Source organism: Gorilla gorilla, chromosome 2, assembly GCF_029281585.2.
Source record: "Gorilla gorilla gorilla isolate KB3781 chromosome 2, NHGRI_mGorGor1-v2.1_pri, whole genome shotgun sequence".
In the NCBI taxonomy this organism is placed as follows: domain Eukaryota; kingdom Metazoa; phylum Chordata; class Mammalia; order Primates; family Hominidae; genus Gorilla; species Gorilla gorilla.
The window spans coordinates 133,320,467-133,343,761 of NC_086017.1; the positions used below are offsets into that span (position 1 = coordinate 133,320,467).

At 37.2% G+C, this 23,295-nt stretch overlaps 1 protein-coding gene across 6 annotated transcripts in view; it reads right to left on the bottom strand.

Moving 5' to 3' along the window:
* The window catches only part of KPNA1 (karyopherin subunit alpha 1), an 89,741-nt gene that overhangs the window by 48,580 nt on the left and 17,866 nt on the right, over nt 1-23,295 (bottom strand). For all 6 annotated transcript variants that reach the window (XM_055383801.2, XM_004036173.5, XM_019023573.3 and 3 more), the window contains exon 2: nt 22,593-22,726. In XM_055383801.2, coding sequence (XP_055239776.1) covers nt 22,593-22,721 — 129 coding nt within the window. In that variant the 5' untranslated portion in view covers nt 22,722-22,726. The remainder of the gene's footprint in view (nt 1-22,592; nt 22,727-23,295) is intronic.

Consider the following 23,295-nt stretch of genomic DNA (forward strand, 5'->3'; position numbering starts at 1 on the left):
TTACTGGTCCAACATTTGAAAATCATTAATAAAATCCATCACATCAACAGACTAAGGAAGAAAAATCACACAACCATATCAATAGATGCAGAAGAAGCATATGAAAAAAAATCCAACACCCATTCACGATTTTAAAAATTCTCATTCCACAACTTGACAAGGAATATCCAGAAAAAACCTACAGCTAACATCATACTTAAATGGTATGAAACTAGAAGCTTCTCTGCTACGATCAGGAGCAAGACAAGGAGATTTCCTCTCACCACTCCTTTTCAACATTGTATTGCGAGTCCTAATGAATGCAGTAAGACAAGAAAAGGGAAAAAGGCATGCTGATGGGAACAGAAGAAATAAAACCATCTTTTTTTCTCTGATGACATAGTCGTCCACATGGAGCATTCAAAATAATCAAGAAAAAAACCTCTGGAACTAATAAGCAATTATAGCAAGGTTACATGATAGAAGGTTAATATACAAAATTCAACTGCTTTCCTATACACCAGCAATGAATAAAGGGAATTTGAAATTAAAAAGTGTCATTTACATTATACTCCCCAAAAAACAGAATACTTAGGTATGAATCTAACAAAACATATACGAGATTTCTATGAGGAAAACTACAAAACTCTGATGAAACAAATCAAAGACCTAAATAACTGGAGAGGTATTATTCCTATCTATATAGAAAGACTCAACATTGGCAAGATGTCAGTGCTTCCCAACTAGACCTACAGATTCAATGCAATTACAATCCCAGAAAGTTATTTTCTATCACCAAGATGATTCTAAAATGTATATGGAAAGGAAAAAGATCCAAAATAGCCAACAAAATATTGAAGGAAAAGGACAAAGTTAGAGGAATGACTCTACCCAACTTCAAGATTTATTGTAAGCAAGACAGCATGGTATTGGCAAAAGACTAGACAAACAGATTAATGAAACAGAATAGAGAGCCCAGAAATAGACCTCATAAATCTAGTACAATGATCTTCAACAAAGAAACGGATAAAATACAATGGTGCAAAGGTAGTCTTTTCAATAAACAGTGCTGGAGTTCAACGAAACACTAACAAAATTCAACAGCACATTAAAAAGATCATTCAATATGAACATGTAGGATTTACCTCAGGGATACAAGGATGGTTCAACATACGCAAATCTATGAATGTGAATCACATTAACAGAATGAAGGACAAAAACCTATGATCATCTCAATAGATGCAGAAAAAGCATGAGTCAAATTTCAACATCCTTTCATAAAAACTCTCAACAAATTAGGTATAGAAAGAATTTACCTCCACACAATAAAGGCCATATATGACAAACCAACAGTTAGCATCATACTAAACAGTGAAAAGTTGAAAGCTTTTCCTCTAAGATCAGAAACAAGACAAGGATGCCCACTCTTGCCATCTTCACTCAACATGGTGTTGGAAGTCCTAGCCAGAGCAATCAGGCAAGAGAAAGAAATAAAAGGCATCTAAATTAAAAAGGAAGAAATGAAATTGTCCCTGATTGCTGAAGACATATCTTACATGGAAAGAACTCTGAAGACTCTGCCAATAAACTGTTAGAAATAATACATGGATTCAGGAAAGTTGTAGGATATAAAATCAATAAACAAAAATGTGTAGCATTTCCATACACTAACAACAAACTATCTGAAAAAGAAATTAAGAAAACAATCCCATTTACAATGGCTACAAAAATAAAATAAAATACTTAGGAATAAATTTAGCCAAAGAGGTGAAAGACCTGTACATTAAAAACTACATAAAACACAGATGAAACAAATTGAAATAAATGAATGGAAAGATATTCTTATGTTCATGAATTAGAAGAACAGTATTAACATGTTCATACTAACCAAAGCTATCTACAGATTCAATGTAACCTCTATCAAAATTCCAATGACATTTCTCACAGAAATTTTTTAAAATCCTAAAATTCATATGGACCTACAAAAGACCCCAAATAGCCAAAGCAATCTTGAGCAAAAATGAACAGAGGAGGAGGCTTCACACTGACTGATTTCAAAATACAATTGACCCTTAAATGACACAGGCGTTAGGGAAGCCAATCCCCTACGCAGTCAAAAACCTACATATAACTTTTAACTCCCCCACAGCCTAACTACAAATACGCTACCATTGACTGGAAGCCTTATCAATGACTTAAACACTAAATTAACACATTTTGCATGACATATGTATTATATGCTGTATTTTTTACAATAAAGTAAGCTACAGAAAAGAAAATGTTATTTAGAAAATCATAAGGAAGAGAAAATATAGTTACAATTCATAAAGTGGAAGTGGATCATCATAAAGGCCTTCATCTTCTCATCTTCAAGTTGAGTAAGCTGAGGAGGAGGGAAGAGGAAGGGTTGGTCTTGCTGTCTCAGAAGTGGCAAAGGCAGGGGAAAATCTGCATATAAGTGGACCCAAGCAGTTCAAGACCTTATTCAAGGGTCAACTGTATGCTACACACTATAGTAATCAAAACAGCAAGGTCTTGGCATGAAAACGAACACATAGAGCAATGGAATAGAATAAACAGCCCAGAAATAAATCCATGCATTTATGATTAATTGATTTTTCTACAAAGGTGCCAAGAACACACAATAGGGGAAGAACAATCTCTTCAATAAATGGGGCTCAAAAAATTAGATATCCATGTGCACAAGAAAGAAACTGAACCTTTATCCCACACCATAAACAAAAATTAATTCAATATGCATTAAAGACTGAAACTAAGGCCTGAAACTGTAAAACATAGGGAAAAAGCTTCTTGACACTGGTCTAGACAATGATTTTTTGGATGGAACCCCAAAAGCACAGGCAACAAAAGCAGGGCGACAAATGGGGTTACAACAAACTTTTTAAAAAGCACAGCAGAGGAATCAAAAGAGTGAAGAGATAATTTATGCAATAGAAGAAAATATTTGCAAACCGTACATCAGATAAGGGGTTAATATCCAAAATATATAAGGAACTCAAAAATAACTCAATAGTAAGAAAACAACCTGATTTTAAAATAGGGAAATAACTTAGTCATTTCTCAAAAAGAAGACATAAAATGGCCAATAGGTATATGAAAAAAATGCTCATCATCACTCATCACCAGGGAAATACAAATTGAAGCCATAATGAGGTATTACCTCATACCTGTTAGAATGACAATCATCAAAAAGACAAAAGATAACATATTGGCGAGGATGCTGAGGAAAGGAAACCCTTGCACATCGCTGGTGGAAATGTAATTTATTATAGCCAGTATGAAAAACAGTATGGAGGCTCCACAAAAAAAAAAAAAAAAAAACTAAAAAAAGAATTACCATATGATCCAGCAATCCCACTACTGGGCATATATCCAAAGGAAAGGAAGTCAGTATGTCAAAGAGATATCTGCACTCCCAGGTTCACTGTAACATTATTCACAATAGCCAAGATATGGAATCAACCTAAGTGTCCATCTCAGATGAATGGAGCAAAAAAGAAAAAAGTGTGGTCTATATACACAACAGACCGATGTTCTTAAAAATGAAAGAAATCCTATCATTTGCAACAACATGGATGAACCTGGAGGATATTATGTTAAGGAAATAAGACCGATACAGAAAGACCACATAAGCATCTCACTTTTATGTGGAATCTAAAAAAGCCAAACTCACAGAAGTAGAGAGTATAATGGTTGTTAATAAGTGTGGAGGGTTGGGGACAGGAAAGGCTGGAGAGATGTTGGTGAAGGGATACAAAATTTCAGTTAGGAAGAGTAAGTTCAAGAGATCTATTGTACAACATGGTGACTATAGTTCATAACAGTATATTGTACATTTGAAAACTGTTAAGACAACAGATTAGCCAGGCATGATGGCTCACACCTGAAATCCCAGCAATTTGGAAGGCTGAGGACGGAGGATCATTTGAGACCAGGAGTTCAAGACTCACCTGGGCAACATAGCAAGACCCTGCCTCTACAAAAAAGCAAAAAATTAGCTGGGCAGGGTGGCACTGGCCTGTAGTCCCAGCTACTCAAAAGGCTAAGGTGGGAGCTCCAGGCTACGGTGACCCACAATCACACCACTGCACTCCAGCCTGGGTGACAGAGTAAGACCTTGTCTCAAAAAAAAACAAATCCTGCTGAGACTGTAGATTTTAAGTGTGCTTAACACAAAATGATAGGTATATGAGATGATCTGTATATTAATTTGCTTTAGCCATTCTACAATACATCATATTTCAAAACATCATGTTGTACACCATAAATATATAAAATTTTATTTGCCATTTGAAATATCTGTATCAAAAAAAAAAAAAATGTCCAGGCTGGGTGCAATGGCTCACGCCTGAAATCCCAGCACTTCGGGTGGTCAAGGCGGGGGGATCACGATGTCAGGAGATTGAGACCATCCTGGCCAACATGGTGAAACCCCATCTCTAATAAAAATACAAAAATTAGCTGGGCGTGGTGGCAAGTGCCTGTAATGCCAGCTACTTGGGAGGCTGAGGCAGGAGAACTACTTGAACCAGGGAGTCAGAGGTTGCAGTAAGCCAAGATGGCACCACTGCACTCCAGCCTGGCAACAGAGCAAGATGCTGTCTCAAAAAAAAAAAAAAGGAAAAAGAAAAAGAAAAAAAGGTCCAAAGAGGGGAAATGGTGCTGGAACAACTGGGCACACACAGGCAAAAAAACAAATCTAAACCACAGGCCTTACATCCTTCGTTCACAAAAATTAACCCAAAACTAATCACAGACCTAAATGTAATAAAAAACTAGGCCACGCACATTGGCTCACACCTGTAATCCCAGCACTTTGGGAGGCTGAGGTGGGTGGATCACCTGAGGTCAGGAGTTCAAGACCAGCCTGACCAACATGGTGAAACCCCATCTCTATTAATACAAAAATTTAATCGCAGCACTTGGGGAGACTGAGGCGGGCAGATCACAAGGTCAGGAGTTCAAGACCACCAGCCTGGCCAACATGGGGAAACCCCATCTCTACTAAAAATACAAAAATTAGCTGGACATGTTGGCGCATGTCTGTAATCCCAGCTACTCAGGAGGCTGAGGCAGGAGAATTGCTTGAACTGGGACCCAGGAGGCGGAAGTTGCAGTGAGCCAAGATCGCGCCACTGCACTCCAGCCTCGGCTACAGAGCGAAGCTTCATCTCAAAAAAAAAAAAAAAAAATTAGCCAGGCATGATAGAAGGCACTTGTAATCCCAGCTACTCTGGAGCTGAGGCAGGAGAATCGCTTGAATCCAGGAGGCGGAGGTTGCAATGAGCCAAGATTGTGCCATTGCTCTCCAGCCTGGGCAACAAGAGCAAAACCTCGTCTCAAAAAAAAAAAAAAAGAACTAAAAAACTCCTAAAAGGTAATACAGGGGAAACGCTAGAGTTCCTAGGATTGGTAATGATATTTTAGATACAACACCAAAGGCATGATCCATGAAATAATTGATAAGCTCAACTTCGTTAAAATTAAAACATTCTGCTCTGTGAAAGACACTACCAAGAGAATGAAAAGACAAGCCACAGACTGGGAAGAAATATCTGCAAAATATCTAATGAAAGACTGGTATCCAAAATATATAAAAAACTTAACAAGAAAACAAACAACCCACTTAAAAATGGGCCAAAGACCTTTATAGACACTTCATTAAAGAAGATATACAGATGGCAAACAAGCATATGAAGAGGTAACCCATATTATATGTTATCAGGGAAACGCAAACTAAATGAGATACCACTACCCACCTATCAGAATGGCCAAAATCCAAAACCACTGCTAACACCAAATGCTGGCAAGGCTGTGGAATAGGAACTCATATTCATTGCCGGTAGAAAAGGCAAAATGGTACAGCCACTTTGGAAGACAGTTTAGCAGTTTGTTACAAAATTAAACATACTCAGCCAGGCACGGTGGCTCATGCCTGTAATCCCAGCACTTTGGGAGGCCAACGCAGGTGGATCGCCTGAGGTCAGGAGTTCAAGACCAGCCTGAGCAACATGGTGAAACCCTGTCTCTACTAAAAATACAAAAATTAGCTGGGAGTGGTGGTAGGCGCCTGTAATCCCAGCTACTCGGGAGGCTGAGGCAGGAGAATCACTTGAACCCAGGAGGCAGAGGCTGCAGTGAACCGAAATCATGCCACTGCACTCTAGCCTAGGTGACAGAACAAGACTCTGTCTCAACAACAACAAAAAAAAATTAACTCTTCCATAGGATCAGCAACAATACTCCTTTGTATTCATCAAAAAAAACTGAAAGCTTATATCTATACAAAATCCTGCCCACAAATGTATATAGGAGTTTTATCCATAACTGTCAAAACTCAGAAGCAACCCAGATGTCTTTCAGCAGGTAAATGGATAAACTATGGTGCATCCAGACAATGGAATATTAGTCAGCATTAAAAAGAAATGAGCTATGAAGCCGTGGAAAGACATGAAAGAACATTAAATACATATTATTAAGTGAAAGAGGCCAATCTGAAAAGGCATACACATTGTACGATTCCAACTATACGACATTCTGGAAAAGGCAAAACTATGGAGACAGTAAAAAGATCAGTAGTTGTTGTAGGAGGTTGGGGAAAAGAGGGACAAATAGGTGGAGCACAGAATTTTAGCGCAGGGAATCTACTCTGTGTGATATCAAACCCACAGAATGCACAACACCAGGAATGAATCTTAATATAAACTATAGACTTTGGGTGACAATGATGTGTCAATGTAGGTTCATTAATTATAGCAAATGCTGGCATGGGGGATGCTGACAATGCCGGAGGCTATGCATGTGTGGGGGCAGAGAGTATATAAGAAATCTCTGTACTATCTGTTCAGTTTGGAGGGGAACCAAAAACTGCTAAAAAAAAAAAAAATTAATTAAGGTCTTTATAAAAATAGTGAAATAAACTTTTTTCAGACACATACAAACTGAATGAATTCATCATAACAGACCAGTCCTGTAAGAAAATGTTAAAGGATGTTCCTTAGATAGAAGGAAACTAACACCAGATGAAACACAGATCTACAAAAAGGAATAAAGACCATCAGAAACAGTAATAATGTGGTACAATTTTTTTTAAACTTTTCTCATTTAAAAAAAAAAGTATTTAAAAAAAACCATTGAGGCCAGGCACAGTGCCTCACACCTGCAACCCTAGTGCTTTGGGAGGCTGAAGCAGGAGGATCACTTGAGGCCAGGAGTTTGAGACCAGCCTGGACAATACAGTGAGACTCTGTGTCTACAAAAAATAATAAAAAATTAGCTAGGCATGGTGGCGTGTGCCTGTAGTCCTAGCTACTTGGGAGGATGAGGTGGAAGGATCACTTGACCCTGGGAGCTCAAAGCTGCAGTGAACCATAATGGCACCACTGCACTCCAGCCTAGGCAATAGAGGGAGACCCTGCCTCAAAAAAGATAACAAGTGTTCCAAGAATGTGGAGAAACTGAAGCCTTCAAACATTGCTAATAAAAATGTAAAATGGTACAGCTTTTGTAGAAAACAGGTTGGCAGTTCCACAAAATATTAAATGTAGATTTACCACATAATCCAGCAATTCCACTCTCAGTATACTGTACTAAGTGCTGTACTTAGCATACTGTATAAGTACATACATAGAAATAAAAACATACATCCACACAAAAACTTGTATGTGTTCACAGAAACATTATTCACAGTAGTAAAAAAAAAAAGTTAATCCAAATGTCCAACAACTGAGTCAATAAACAAAAAGTGGTATATCTGCACAATGGAATATTTAGTGAGAAAAGGGAATGAAGAACCAATACATGTTACAACATGGATCAATCTTTAACACACTCTACTAAGTTAAAGAAACCAATCACAAAAGACCACATATACTGTATGATTCCACTTATATGAAATGTCCAGAATAGGCAAATCTATAGAGACAGAAAGTAGATAAGGGTTGAGGGGTGCTAAGCGGGGAGCAGAGGGAATGGAGAGTGACTGCTAATGGGCATAAGGGGTTTTTTAGCGGGTGACTAAAATGTTCTAAAATTGGTTGTGGTGAAGTACTGGAACTCTATGAATATACTAAAAACCACTGAATTACACACTTCAAGTGGGTGAATTGTACAGCATGTGAATTATATCTCAATGAAACTGTTTTAAAGCCAATGCTAGCTAACAGAAGGCTGAAGTGACTGTATTGTAATGTCAGACAAGTTGGTTCAAGATAAATAATATATCAGAAAGTAGGTAATTTCATAATGATCAAGGAGTCAACTCATCAAGAAGATGTAAGAACTCTAAACATTTATACATCTATTCAACTAGGAACAGAAGAGAACTTCCTTAACGTCATATAACATTTTGCGCTCAATGAAATTTTTTTTTAAGGTTTTAAAGAAACTCTTCTAAAAAAGTTTTTCTTTAGCATACTGTATAAGAACATACATAGAAATAAAAACTTTTTAAAAAGAGAGAGAACTTCCTTAATCTCATAAAATACACACATGCATCACTTAACAAGAGTCTGAGAAATACATCACACGACTTCATCATTGTGTGAACATCACAGATTGTCGTTACACAAACCTAGATGGAATAGCTACTACACGCCTAGGCGATATGATATGCCCTATTGCTCCTAGGCTACAAACTTGTACAGCACGTTACTGTACTGAACACCGGAGGCGATTTTAACCCAAAGGTAAAAATCTGCATATCAAAACATAGAAAAGGTACAGTAAAAATATGGTAATTATAATCTTATGGGACCACATCATATATGTGGTCCATAGCTGATGGAAACATAGTTATATAGTACATGACTATATATGAAAAACCTGTCATTAACATCACAGGTAATGAAAGACCCACTACTTTTCATCTAAGGTCAGGAATAAAACAGATAGGTCTGTTTTTATTATTTTCATTCAACACTGCACCATTAAGTTCTAGTCAGTACAACCAAACAAGTTAAAGAAATAAAAGTCATCCAGATAAGAATGGAAAATAAGGAAACTTTTATCTGTAGATGGCATGATTGCCTATGTAAAAAACCCAATGGAATCTATAACAAAGGGACTAGAACTAACAAGTGAGTTCAGCAAGCTTTAGGAGATCAATATACAAAATTAAATTGCATTTCTACATATTAACAATGAACAACTGAAATCTAAAAAATAACAATTACAACAGCATCAATAAAAATGAAATACTTAGGGAAAAATCTGACAAAAGATAAAAATCTGTAAGACCTATACACCAAAAACTACAAATTGCTAAGAGAATGTAAAGATGACCTAACCCCCGCAGCAGGTCTCAGTAGCTGGTAGAGACTGGGGAGGACGGGATGGGACGGGACGGGACGGGACAGCAATAGCCAGGCAGCCTAGCTTCACCAAGGCTCTCGCGCCTCCCCACCACCAAAATATCCAAGAGGAAGGAAGGTCAGCTCAGCTGAAGGGATAGTGAAGGAAGAGCCCAGGTAGAGACCCGGCACAGTTCTCAGCTAACTCTGCTCCTACAAAAGTGGACAGGAAACCAAAAAAGGCAGCAGGAAACGATACATCTTCAGACAAAACAAAAGTGAAAAGGAAAGCAGAGAAAATACACCACAGTGGCAAACCAAGAAACTAAAGATTTACCTACAGAAAACAGAGAAACTAAACTGAGAAAGTCAGAGGAAAAAAAAGCCAAGTGTGATTAATATCACATACCTTGTCTTATGAGTCATTCCTGTTTCCCTTCTTGTACTATCCACAGGAATTTTCTGTTTTTTTTTTGTTGTTGTTGTTTTGTTTTGTTTTGTTTTTTAAATTGGAGTTTCACTCTTGTTGCCGAGGCTGGAGTACAATGGTATGGTCTAGGCTCACTACAACCTCCACCTCCCAGGTTCAAGCAATCCTTCTGCTTCAGCCTCCCAAGTAGCTGGGATTACAGGCGCCCACTACCACACCTGGCTGATTTTTGTATTTTTAGTAGAAACGGGGCTTCAACATATTGGCCAGGCTGGTCTTGAACTCCTGACCTCAGCTGATCCACCCGCCTCAGCCTCCCAAAGTGCTGGGATTACAGGTGTGAGCCACCGTGCCCAGCCCAGAGGAATATTTTCATAAACTATTTTGTAAATATACGTTTTCTAGTAGCTCTAGAAACATTTTTAAAAGGAGGGAATCCCACCTCATCCCATTTTTTAAGTGTAAATGCTTTTTTTAAGAGGAGAAATCATTTGCTGGTTGTTTATTTTTTGGTACAACCAGAAAATAGTGTGGGATACTGAATTATGGGAGGCTCTGACATTCCATAGATGAGGGATTAGTTTTTATATCCTACAATACAAAGTATACAAAATGGCAATATGGAATCACAGTCCTGCATTTAATGTCTTGAATATTTTAAATTACTTCTATTCCTATGTTGTTTTTTAGCAGAATTGTTTCCTAAAGAAAACCACTCCTTGATCATGGCTCTCCCTATCAGAATTGTGCATACTCTGTAAAATCTTCAGTCATGGTAGTGCTGTTTTACTAATAACTTTGTTAATGTACTGCAAAAGATTGAAAATTTGAATATGTAGTATATATGCTATTAAACTGTGAATTGGTGGGATGTATGTAGTAACTTAACATTTTAAGATACTGGTACTTGAGAGCCTCTTAAAAATTTGCCTCCAGATTTTAAGCTGGAAACTCACTGGAACAACTGTTTAAAAAAGAATTACAATACACAGCTTTTTAGATTTTCGGTACATAAGAACTGTGTACAAATTGAAATGTCTGTATACTGATCCTCAACACAACCAATAAAATCTCAATTATAAAAAATAAACATGACCGGGCACAGTGGCTCACGCCTGTAATTCCAGCACTTTGGGAGGCCGAGGCAGGCAGATCACCTAAGACCAGCCTGGCCAATATGGTGAAACCTCATCTCTACTAAAAATTCAAAAATTAGCTGGCATGGTGGCGGGCGCCTATAATCCCAGCTGCTTGGGAGGCTGAAGCAGGAGAATTGTTTGAGCAAGAGAAGCAGAAGTTGCAGTGAGCTGAGATCGCACCACTGCACTCCAGCCTGGGAGACAGAGTGAGACTCCGTCTCAAAAAAAAAATAAAATAATAAAATAAAATAAAGGAAAGCAAAGGAAAGGAAGAAAGAAAGATGACATAAATAAATGAAGATACTGTGCTCATGGGTCAGAGGACTCAAGACTGTTAACAGTATCAATTCTCCAAACTGATTTATAGATTAAACATAATCCCAATCAAATTCCCAGCAGGCTTTCATGTACAAACTGAATAGCTGATTCTAAAGTTCATATAAATGTGAAGGACCTACAATAACCAAAACAACGTTTTACTTTTTTTAAGGGATGAGATCTCGCTTTGATGCCCAGGCTGGAGTGCAGGGGCACAATCATACCTCACTGCTGCCTCGAATTTCTGGGCTCAAGCAATCCTCCCACCTCGGCCTCTTGAGTATCTGGGACTATAGGTGCATGCTAATTAGTTTTGTTGTTGTTGCTGTTGTTGTTGTTTTGTTCTTTCTGTAGAGACAGTGTCTCGCCACCTTACCCAGGCTGGTCTCAAACTCCTGTGCTTAAGCAATCTTCCCGCCTCAGCCTCCCAAAGTGCTGAGATTACAGGCATGAGTCACTGCACCCAGACCAAAACAATTTTGAAAAAGAAAAAGTTGGAGCTCTAACACTACCTGATTTGAAACTAATCTTAAGGCTACAGTTACCAGCCAGCATGGTATTTAAGCTAGATAAATAGACCAATAGAACAAAGTAGAGGTCCAGAAACAGACCTATACAGATATGGTCAACGGTAAGTGTTTCCAAGGAAATTCAATAGGGGAAATAATCTTTACAATAAATGACACCTGAATGACTGGATAGCCATATGCCAAAAAAAAAAAAAAAAAAAAAGAACCCTTAACATGTACCTCACATCAGATATACATGCTTGTTATTTAAAATGTTACTTTTGTAAATGAAAAGGCAAGCCACTGACTGGGAGAAAATATGTGTAAAACACGTATCTAGCAAAAGACGTATCTAGAAGACAATCGACTCAGTTAAAAAATTTAACTGGAAAGGAATTTTTTTTTTAACAGACTTCACTAAAGTAGATACACAGCAAATAAGCCCATGAAAAGATGCTCACTGGTGATCTATTGTATAGCATAGTGACTACAGTTAATAATAATGTATTATATAAGTCAAAATTGCTGAAAGAGTGAATATTAAATGTTCGCACCACAAAGAAGTACATAAGATGATAAATACACACAATTATTATTTGCCAATTAAAAATAAACTTTTTTAAAAAAGAAAAGATGCTTACAACTTTATTAGGTGAATGAAAACTGAAACCATCATGGAGTACTTCTACATACTCCTCAGAATAGCTAAAATAGAAAAGACCGACCACACCAAATGTTAACAATGATGTGTAGCAACTCAAACTCTTGTACACTGCTCATGGGAAGGTAAAATAGTACAACCCATTTTGGCAAACAGTTGACAGCTCCTAAGTATACACCAGCTATACAACCCAGCCATATCACTTCTAGACACTTACCTGAGGGAAAAGAAAAGTTATATCCACACAAAAAGCTGTCCATGAGTGTTCCTAACAATTTTATTTGTAATCACCAAAAACTGGAAATAATCCAAATTTCCATCAACAAGTGAATGGATAAACCAGTTGTTGTTTATCCATACAACAGCATACTATTCAATTATAAAATGGAATGAACAATTCATACATAAAACAATAAGTGAATACCAAAATGATTAAACTGTGTGAAACTAGAAAGAAAAAGAATACACGTTGCATAATTCCATTTATGGTAACTGATCAGCGGTAACAGAAAATAGATCGGAGGAAAGAGGTAGAGAAAAATGTACTAAAAAGGTGCACTAGGAAACCTCTGGGTGAGATGAATATGTTCACAACTTAATTATGGTGATGGTTTTCACAGACTGTCAACCAGACTGTCATAAACCTATTTTTGAAAGTATCTATGTTAAATTCTGTGCATTCTTTTTTTTTTGAGACGGAGTCTCGCTCTGTCGCCCAGGCTGGAGTGCAGTGGCGCGATCTCAGCTCACTGCAAGCTCCACCTCCCAAGTTCACGCCATTCTCCTGCCTCAGCCTCCCAAGTAGCTGGGACTACAGGCAACGCCACCACGCCCGGCTAATTTTTTATATTTTTAGTAGTGTCGGGGTTTCACCGTGTTAGCCAGGATAGTCTTGATCTCCTGGCCTCGTTATCCACCCGCCTCAGCCTCCCAAAGTGCTGGGATTACAATTCTGTACATTCTTAATGATATTAAAGCACACACTATTTCATCCCTTTGGAGGATGCTAAGAAACCAACTCATTATTCTGAAAACAAATACAGGAAGAGAATCAAGCATTTCTCTGTCCTGTGTGAACTGTAGCTAAGGGAAAGGTCTTCTTTTGAGTGACCTTCCAGCGAATAAAAGCAGAAGGAATGATCACTGTAACCTCTATAAAAGTAATGGATCTAGGCAGGGACCATCAAAGACTGCTAAAACTTGAGGTAAAAAGCTGTCGGGGCTCTTTATAATGACAGATCAGGCTGACAAAACCAGAATGTAAGGATTAGTCAAGTAACCAAATTAAAAAATTGGCAAAACACCAGACATTTCTCCAAAGACATACAAATGCCAACAAGCATACGAAAAGATGCTCAACATCACTTATCATTAGACAAATGGAAATCAAAACTACCATAAAATAAAACGTGTACCCACTATGAAAAACAGTAGGGAGGCTCTTGAAATATTAAAAATGAAATTATCATTATGATCTAGACATCCCACTTACATGTATATGTCCAAAAGAATTCAAAACAGAATATCAAAAGAGATATTTGCACACTCATGCTCATTGCAGCATTATTCACATGGGCCAGGAGGTGGAAGCAGCCCAAATGTCCATCAATAGATGAATAAGGAAAATGTGGTAATACATACAACGAATTATTATTCAGCCTTAAAGAAAAAGGGATCCTGTCACAAGCTACAATACAGATGAACCTTGAAGTCATTATGCTGAGTGAAATAAGTCAGTTACAAGAGGACAAATATTGTATGAGTCTACTTATACGAGATATCTAGAGAAATCAAAATCATGGAAACAGAAAGTAGAATGCCAGTTATCAGAAGCTGGGAAAGGAGAAATGAGGAATACTTGTTTAATGTGGCATAGAATTTCAATTCTGCAAGATGAAAAAGTTCTAGATATATGTTATATAACAATGTGAATATTGTTAACACTACTGAACTGTACACTTAAAAATGGGTAAGAGGAAAAATTTTGTTTTCACCAATTATTAATAAAAATTTTTTAAAACAATTAAGAGACAGCACCAAATACAATGTATGACTTACTTTCTAAGAAACAAACATAAGATTTTGTGACAATGTAGAAAATCTGAATGTTGACTAGATGCTTAATATTAAAAAACTAACTTTTTAAAGTATGATAACACTATTCTGAATGACCTTCCAGCTAATAAAAGCAGAAGAAATGATCCCTGTAACTCCTATAAAAGTAATGGATCTAGGAAGGGACCATCAACAAAGACTGCTAAAATTTGAGGTGAAAAGCTGACGGCGCTCTTTGATGATTTTTAAGTTTAAAAATCTTTATCCGGGACTGGGCACAGTGGCTCACTCCTGTAATGCCAGCACTTTGGGAAGCCAAGGCAGGAGGACTGCTTGAGGCCAGGAGTTTGAGACCAGCCTGGGCAACATAGTGAGACCCCATCTCTACAAGAACATTTTTTAATCAGCCAGATGTAGTGGTGCGTGCCTGTAGCCCCAGCTACCAGGGAGGCTGAGGTGAATCACTTTGAGCCTGGGAGGTTGAGGCTATAGTGAGTTGTAATCACACCACTACACTCTAGCCTGCATGGGCAACAGAATGAGACCCTGTCTCCAGAAAAGAAAAAAAGAATCTTTATTCTGTAGAGATACATACTGAAGTATTTACAGATAAAATAATTTGATAGCTGGGATTTGCTCAAGTAATCCAGGACATTATTTTACTTCTGTCTCAGTGCAACGTCTGGGGGTGAAGACTTCTTTGGTTGACAGTTTCCTTAAACGCTTCTCCACTGTCTTCTGGCTTGTATTGTTTACAATGAGAACTGTGATGTCATCCTTATCTCTGTGCCTCTGCATATAACATGTCTTTACTCTGGGCGTTTTTAAGAGTTTCCTTTTAAGTTTGGGTTTGAGCAGTTTGGCTATGATGTGCCATGATGTAGTTTTCTTCATCTTTCTTGTGATGGGGATTCACTTAGTTCCTTCAATCAGTGGATTTACAGTTCTTCATTATAAAAGGTTTTCGGCCATTACTTCTTTAAATATTTTTTCTCTTCCACCCTCTCTTTTCCTTTAGGGACTCCAATTGTCTGTATTTAGGTTTCTTGAAGTTGTCCCATAACTCACTTGTGGGTTTTTTTGCCCTCGTGTGTGTGTGTGTGTGTGCGTGCGTGCGTGTGTGTGTGTGTGTGTGTGTCAGGGCCGGGCGGGGGTGGGTTCTTTTACCTCTTTTTCATTCTTGATGGTTTCTATTCCTATGCCCAGAAGTTCACTAATCTTTTCTTCTGCAATCTTTAATTTGCAATTAATCCCATTTGTGAATTTCTCATCTTGGACATCACAGTTTTTATCTCCAGGAGTTCAAATTGAGTCTTTTTATACCTTTTTACTTTGGTTTTTTTTTTTTTTTTTTTTTAAGAGGGTCTCACTCTGTCACTCAGGCTGGAGCACAGTGGCACAGTCATAGCTCAATGAAGCCTCAAACTCCAGGGCTCAAGCCATCCTCCCACCTCAACCTTGGGACTTAGGACTATAGCGTGCGCCACTATGCCCGGCTAAGTTTTTTATTTATTTATCTTTTGGTAGACTCGTTATGTTGCTCCTGGGCTCAAGCGATCCTCCCACCTCAGCCTCCCAAAGCACTGGGATTATAGGTGTGAACCACCATGCCTGGCAGAGTCTTTTTTTTATCTTCCATGTCTCTAACTTTTTGAACATATGGAATATGGTATGGTTATAATAACCATTTATATTTTATTACCTGATAACTCTAACATCTTTATCAGTTGAGTCAGTTTCAACTGATCATTCTCCCCATTACAGTTGTGTTTTCCTGCTTTTTTGTATATGTCACAATCTTTGGATGCCAGACAATGTCAATTTTACCTCGTGTACTGGATATTTTTGTATTCCTATAAACATTCTTGAGCTCCACTTCGGTACACAGCTAAGTTATATGGAAACTGTTTGATCCTTTTGGACCTTGCTTTCATTTGTCAGGTTAAGTCTGGAGCAGTACTAAGTATACAGCTCATTAATCTCCACTACTGAGGCAAGGCTCTCCTGAATACTCTACCTAATCCCTCATGAATTATGAGTTTCTCCAGTCCAGCTAGTGGGATAGGCACTGTTTCCAGCCCTGTGTAAGTACCAGGCACTGTTCCGTCTAATCCTTTAAAATGATATTTTCTCTAACCTTGGGTAGTTTCCTCAAACACATGTGCTAATCAGCATTCTGCTGAATATTTGAGGAAAGCCTTTGAAGATTTTCAGGCTTCACTCAATATACAGGTCTCTCTTCTTTGATATTCCATCCTACGAAACTCTATTTGCCTGGTCTTCACAGACTCTGAGCTCTGCCTCAACGCAGCGAGGCTGTGGGCTCTGCCTTAGCGCCTCTTTCTATGTTTACAACTAGAAAGCTGAGATAATCACAGGATTTATCTCATTTGTTTCCCATCTTTAGAGATCACTATCTTCCACTGCCTAATGCCTAGTGTCTTGAACTGCTGTTTTCATGTATTTTATCTGTTTATTCCTGGTTCCTTCAGGTAGGAAGGTAAATCCTCGTCCTAATACTCCATTTTGGCCAGAAGCAGAAGTCTTTATAACCTTTTCTGATACTCAAAATACCCTATTTTTACCCAATGGGAGCTAGGAGCTAGTTCAAGTTAGCACTGAGTCTTTTCAAAAAAACTCCAGTGGTCTCAGAAAACTTCTTTGCTTTATAAAATATTCCCTATCTTTAACCAAGAACCAGTTATTTTTGCAAGGAACCTGGTTCCTTTGAGAAAAAATTCTAAATACCTCAGAATGCCAGTGCTCACTGCAAAAAGGTAATTTGCTATTTCTAGGCCTTCTCAGGACAGAGCTGGTGTTTTGTTTTATTAAAGAAAATATATCATAAATTCCCAGTGATATTACCAATTCAAACTTACTTAACTTCTTTAATTTTCTTATTTACTTATTTTCTTAAACTAAAAGTATCAGGTTTCTAATATTAATATAAATATGAATTTCCTTTATTCATACACAAATGTATATATAGTTTCATAACTACCAATTTTATATGATTACCAAAAGCAAGTGAAGATTCATTTATACTTCTTTTTTATCCTTAAGATATAAACTAGCAGAGGAAATTAGTCAGATTACCATAGTTTAAAGGTATACTAAAATAATTCTTCTCTGTGTGGCTTAGCCACAAGCATGACAAACCAGGTCACTTGTTTCCTTCTTTTTAATTTGAGCATTTCTTCTCTCATTTTAATTTTGTTTTACAGTTATTTAAAACATTTACATGATTCCAAAATCATACCCAGTCACTAATATTACATCTACTGGTACTGCAGTTTATATGCACAGGCAGTTTGGTACAGCGGGATGCTGTTAGTGATCTTTAAGTACTACAGGTCATGAAAAACATGACTGCTCGTCCAATATTTGACTTAGAACAGCAAAGCTATGTCAACAGTATTCAAAACTGCTAGAAAAAAAATTAGCAACAGAAAATATTTTTAAAATGTACAACCACTTTCAAGATATGTTAAATGTTATTAATGCAGTGATAAAAACTGTAGCGGCCGTTGGTTAAACAGGTGAAATCAAAGGGCAAACTGACGAACATGCAACTAATACTACTAGCCAAAAGAAGCACAAACAAACACTGGTTTGATAAAAGTGGAAGAATGAGATTGATTAACATATTAAATTTGTCAAAGACAATTTATAATGCAGTAAAAGGTTGGAAAACATGCAAGTTATGCAACTACTCAAATGAAAACGTCTCAGCATGATGGACAACTGTGAAAATCTTTAAAACGACATTAAATGAAATAATCCCAAAAAGGTAATAGAGGTCATACAGAATAAGAGATGTACCACGGTATCCAAATAGCTATAATCAATATCATTTAATCGTTAGTAGTTATAAGAGGTGAGCTAAGCATGCAAAGCAATGCTTTGACCATCACATTTTAACTATGCTTTCTTTCCAATCCTGCTCTGCAAAACAAACACAAGATTTGTGTCACAGCGTGCCAGTACAACTTTTATCAGGTGGACCTAATGCTGCACAATCCTGTAGAAAGAACACTAATTCAGATGTGAAAAGATCTTGGTTCTACTTATCTGCTATGTAATCTTGGCCAAATCATTCAAACTCAAAATTTTGGTATAAAATAGAAACATGGTTTGTATCTGCACTGTCCTACAGAAATATAATGAAAGCCACAAATGAAATTTTAAAAATTTCTAGTAGCCATTTAAAAAAGGAAATAAAAGATAAAATTAATTTTAATATTTTATTTAACCCATGTCTAGAATATTTCAGTATAAAAATTGAGATTTCATTTTTTCATATGGAATCTTCAACATCCAATGTAAATTTTACACTTACATGTCTCAATTTGAATTAGCCACATATTAAATGCTCAATAGCTAACTGTAGCTAGTGACTATCTCATATTGGACAGCATAGCTCAACCATTTTCAAACGTTTCATGGGGGAACAGAAGCAGCAGGAGACTCAACTCAGAGCCTCAAAGCTCCACAGAACATAATTTTAACATTGCTGGTCTAGATTATTGCAAAGGTTCTTTCCAGAGAAAAAGGCTGTTATTCTTTATGGCAATGGTCATTTACACTGAACTGCTGTAACCACTTAGCTGAGCTTCAGATAAAGGACCAGTAATGCTATGAATTTATTTTCTATCCATTTCAGTGTTTTTATATACATATGCTTTATCTTGTCCATAAGCAGATACTTAAAGACATTCACAATTATTGTGTAACTATAACATATCAGAAAATAATAACCTACCTCAGAGTTTGGTTGAGATGATTAGAGAGGTTAATTCATTAAGTGCTTAAAATAGTACCTGACATAACAAACACTCAACAGTTAACTGTTATCATCAATACTTCATCATTAATCCACTACACTATTCTAGAACTGTCCAGCTCTATTCACAACAGGATTAAAACATATTATAGCTTTTCTTCCCAAGGTCAATAAAATTTTCATGCCAGTTGTAAACTAATCAACATAATAATCTACCTTATACAATGAGACATACAGATTAAAAATAGTAGAATCAGGCCTTCCCATACTTTTAGTCTCAGAAATACTACCCCACAATGATAAAAGGGACAAGAAAAAAAAAACCAGTATGTGTAGCTCCCAGCCATATCTATGACAATGGAAAAACAGATTGAGAAAAGATATACGAGTTAGAGTGGAGGAAGATCAAACCTAAGAGCCTATGGAGGGATATACTGTTGAGAAGCAAGCCCACAAACCACACAGAGCCTTGGAAAGCCTCAGGAATTTTTCTTAATTGAGGTATAACGGAAAGCTGTGGTGAGGCAGCAGACTGAAACAAGGGCACGGTTTGAAAAAGAGAAAATTAAGAAAACCAGCCTAGTAAATCCAACATTTGATTAACAGGATATGAGGAAGGAAGGAGCTTCTCAATGAATTAACACAGGAAAATTCCCAAGAACATAGTCTTATACTGAAAGTGCCCTCCTTTACCCTATCACCACACTGGCTAAATTTTATATTTTTAGTAGAGACGGGATTTCACCATCTTGGCCAGGCTGGTCTCGAACTCCTGATCTCAGATGATCTGCCCACCCTGGCCTCCCAAAGTGCTGGGATTACAGGCATGAGCCACCCCGCCCAGCCTCATTATAGTTTTAACTTTTATTTATTTGATAATTAGTGATGTCGACCCTTTTTTCATGGCCACTTGTATGTTCTTCTTTTGAGAAGTATCTTTTCATGTCCTGTGCCCACGTTTTAATGGAGTTGTTTTTTTCTTGTTGTTTGAGTTCCTTGTAGATTCTGAACATTAGAACTTTGTCAGATAGTGTTAACAAATACTTTCTCCCATTCTGTAGGTTGTCTGTTAAATACATTATTGCTTTTGCTGTGCAGAAGCTTTTTAGTTTAAGTCCCATTTATCTATTTTTGGTTTTGTTTCCTTTTGAGGACTTAATCATAAATTCTTTGCTTAGACCAATGTCCAGAAGAGTTTCTCCCACGTTTTCTTCTAGGATTTTTATAGTTTCAGGTTATACATTTAATTATTGAATCCATCTTGAGTTAATTTTTGTATAAGGTAGGGGTACAGTTTCATTCTTTTGCACACAGCTCTCCAATTTTCCCAGCACTATTCATTGAATAGGGTATCCTTTCCCCAGTATATACTTTTGCCAACTTTGTCAAAGATCAGTTGGTTGACAGAATGGGGCTTTATTTCTGGACTCTCTATTCCATTCCATTGACTTATAGGTCTACTTTTATACCAGTACTGTGCTGTTTTCAATTACTATAACCTTGTAGTATAATTTTACATCAGGTAATGTGATACCTCCAGCTTTATACTTTGCTTAAGATGGCTTTGGCAATTGGGGCTCTTTTTTGGTTCTGTATGAATCCTAGGATTGTTTTTTCTTATTCTGTGAAGAATGACACTGGTAATTGGACAGAAATTGCACTGAATCTGTAGATTGCTTTCGGTAGTATATAAATTTTATAATGAAGTTTAATTACATGAAATCAGTAGTCACCAAGAAGAAACAGAATAAAATGAACATCGTGTTAATCAAAGAGTGCCACTGCTACACCTTCAAATGGTGTTATGCCAAATACGATCCCTAGACTGGTGGTTATATTCAGACCTATACCTGGGTTCACATGTATCATACATGTATTCCACTTAAATATATGAATATAAATATATAATCATGCTGTTAAGATTTCTGAGAATAAAAGGAAAGGAAATTCCTGTAATCCCAGCACTTTGGGAGGCTGAGGCAGGCGGATCACGAGGACAAGAGATCAAGACCATCCTGGCCAAGATGGTGAAACCCTGTCTCTACTAAAAATACAAAAATTAGCTGGGTGTGGTGGCACGCGCCTGTAGTCCCAGCTACTCAGGAGGCTGAGACAGGAGAATCGCTTGAACCTGGGAGGTGGAGGTTGCAGCGAGCCAAGATCACACCACCATACTCCAGCCTGGCCACAGAGCGAGACTCTGTCTCAAACAAACCAAAAAAAAAAAAAAAAAAAAAGAAAAGAAAAGGAAATTCACCCAAAAAACAGAACTAATTTAAAAGCTCTGTGAAAGAAAAGGATCCATTTTCAGTTCAAAAAATAAATAAGAGAAAATTAAGTGGATACATTCAAAGATGATAAAGCAGGTCAAGAACTCATAACTTAATTTGCTGCACTCAATATAAAGTCTATTACAATATTACAAAGTACCTTTGCCAATAATAAAGTGCTTGATTCATACAACTCTAACAAATAAAATACTGAGGTTGTAATGTACTGTTGGACTTCACCTAACTGGATTATCTAATGCAGTGTTTCATAAAATGTGTTTTGAGAATATTTCACTATAACTGCAAAATATTTATAATAGAATATCTTATTTCTCAAGCATGAAGGTTCTAATTCATCTGCCTTTATGGAATTTCTATAGTGAGGGTCAAATGGTCCTTCAGGCTCCAAAGTCTCTCCTTAGCAAAAAAAAAAAAAAAAAAAAAAATCACTTAAGCCTTATGTCTTTTCATTTTTTTGCCGAACGTAACAGATCATTTGTCAACAGCATTTTCAAAGGAAGGCTTAAAAAGAAAAATCAATGTTCTAAATGTCTTTATGAATAATACAGAATTAATCTGGAATAAAAAGACATTCTGTGAATGAAATTTTACTTTAAAATGTTAGATAACAAAGAAATGTAAAGACAAACACGAAGCAAGTGTAGCAAACTGTTGACAATTACTGAATCCAAAGGACTGGTTTATGTATGAGGTTTATTCTTTCTTTTTGTGTATATTTTTACATTTCCAATTTTAAGTTTACAATGAACAGCAACACTTTAGTGGTCACTTGTGAATTCATTAACAAACATACATCAAAAAAATCTTAAAGAAGAAAGTTGCACCCTTAGAAAACTAAAATACACTAAACACAAATAGGTGAAAATATTGAATAGTGTAGTTATGCTGAGAAAATGAGAACCTGAGAGACTTCCCCATTCTTGCATACCACTTTTCAGTACCTCCTCATCCCCACTCCAAAAAAGTGTTGATTTTACAGGGGAGAAGGGGAAAACACACACACACACACACACACACACACACACACACACAAACTTTGCTAAAATGAAGGTAGTTTCAGGCTTAAAATGGAACATTAAATTCTTTAAAAGAAATGAATAAAGGTAAAGGATTTACCTGCTCTTCTCTTTTCTGCTTTCGTAACTGCAGTCCTTCTTCCTCCCTCCTCCTGCGCATCTCATCGGGATTCAGAGATTTGTTCTTGTAACTTTTCAGGCGAAAGTTCTCTTTTCCTGGGGTGGTCATGATTTCTACAATACAAGTGGGGAGAGAACAAATGAGTTTACTGCGAAGAGCTCTGTTATTCTAAGAGCTCAGTCTTTTAAACATATACATGCCCAGACATATCCCAAAGGGACATCAGAAATGGCTACTTCCCCTCCCCCACTCCTGTCTTTTTTGAGACAAGGTCTTGCTCTGTCCACCTGAACTGGAGTACAGTGGTGCAATCATAGCTCACTGTAGCCTCAAATTCCTGGGTTCAAGCAATCCTCCCACTTCAGTTTCCTGAGTAGCTGGGACCACAGGTGCATGCCACCATGCCCAGAGAATTTTTTTATTTTTTGTAGAGACAGGGTCTGATCATGTTGCCCAGGCTGGTCTTGAACTCCTAGCCTCAAGTGATCCCCCCACCTTGGCCTCTCAAAGGGCTGGGATTTCAGGCGTGAGCCACTGCACCTGGCCAGGTTACTTTAACAGTTTTATTAAAATGTGCTATTCAACAGTTTTTAGTGTATTTACAGCTTGTACAACCTTCATCATAGTGAATTTTGGGACATTTTAATCACCTCAAAAAGAAATCCTGTATTGTTTAAGCTAT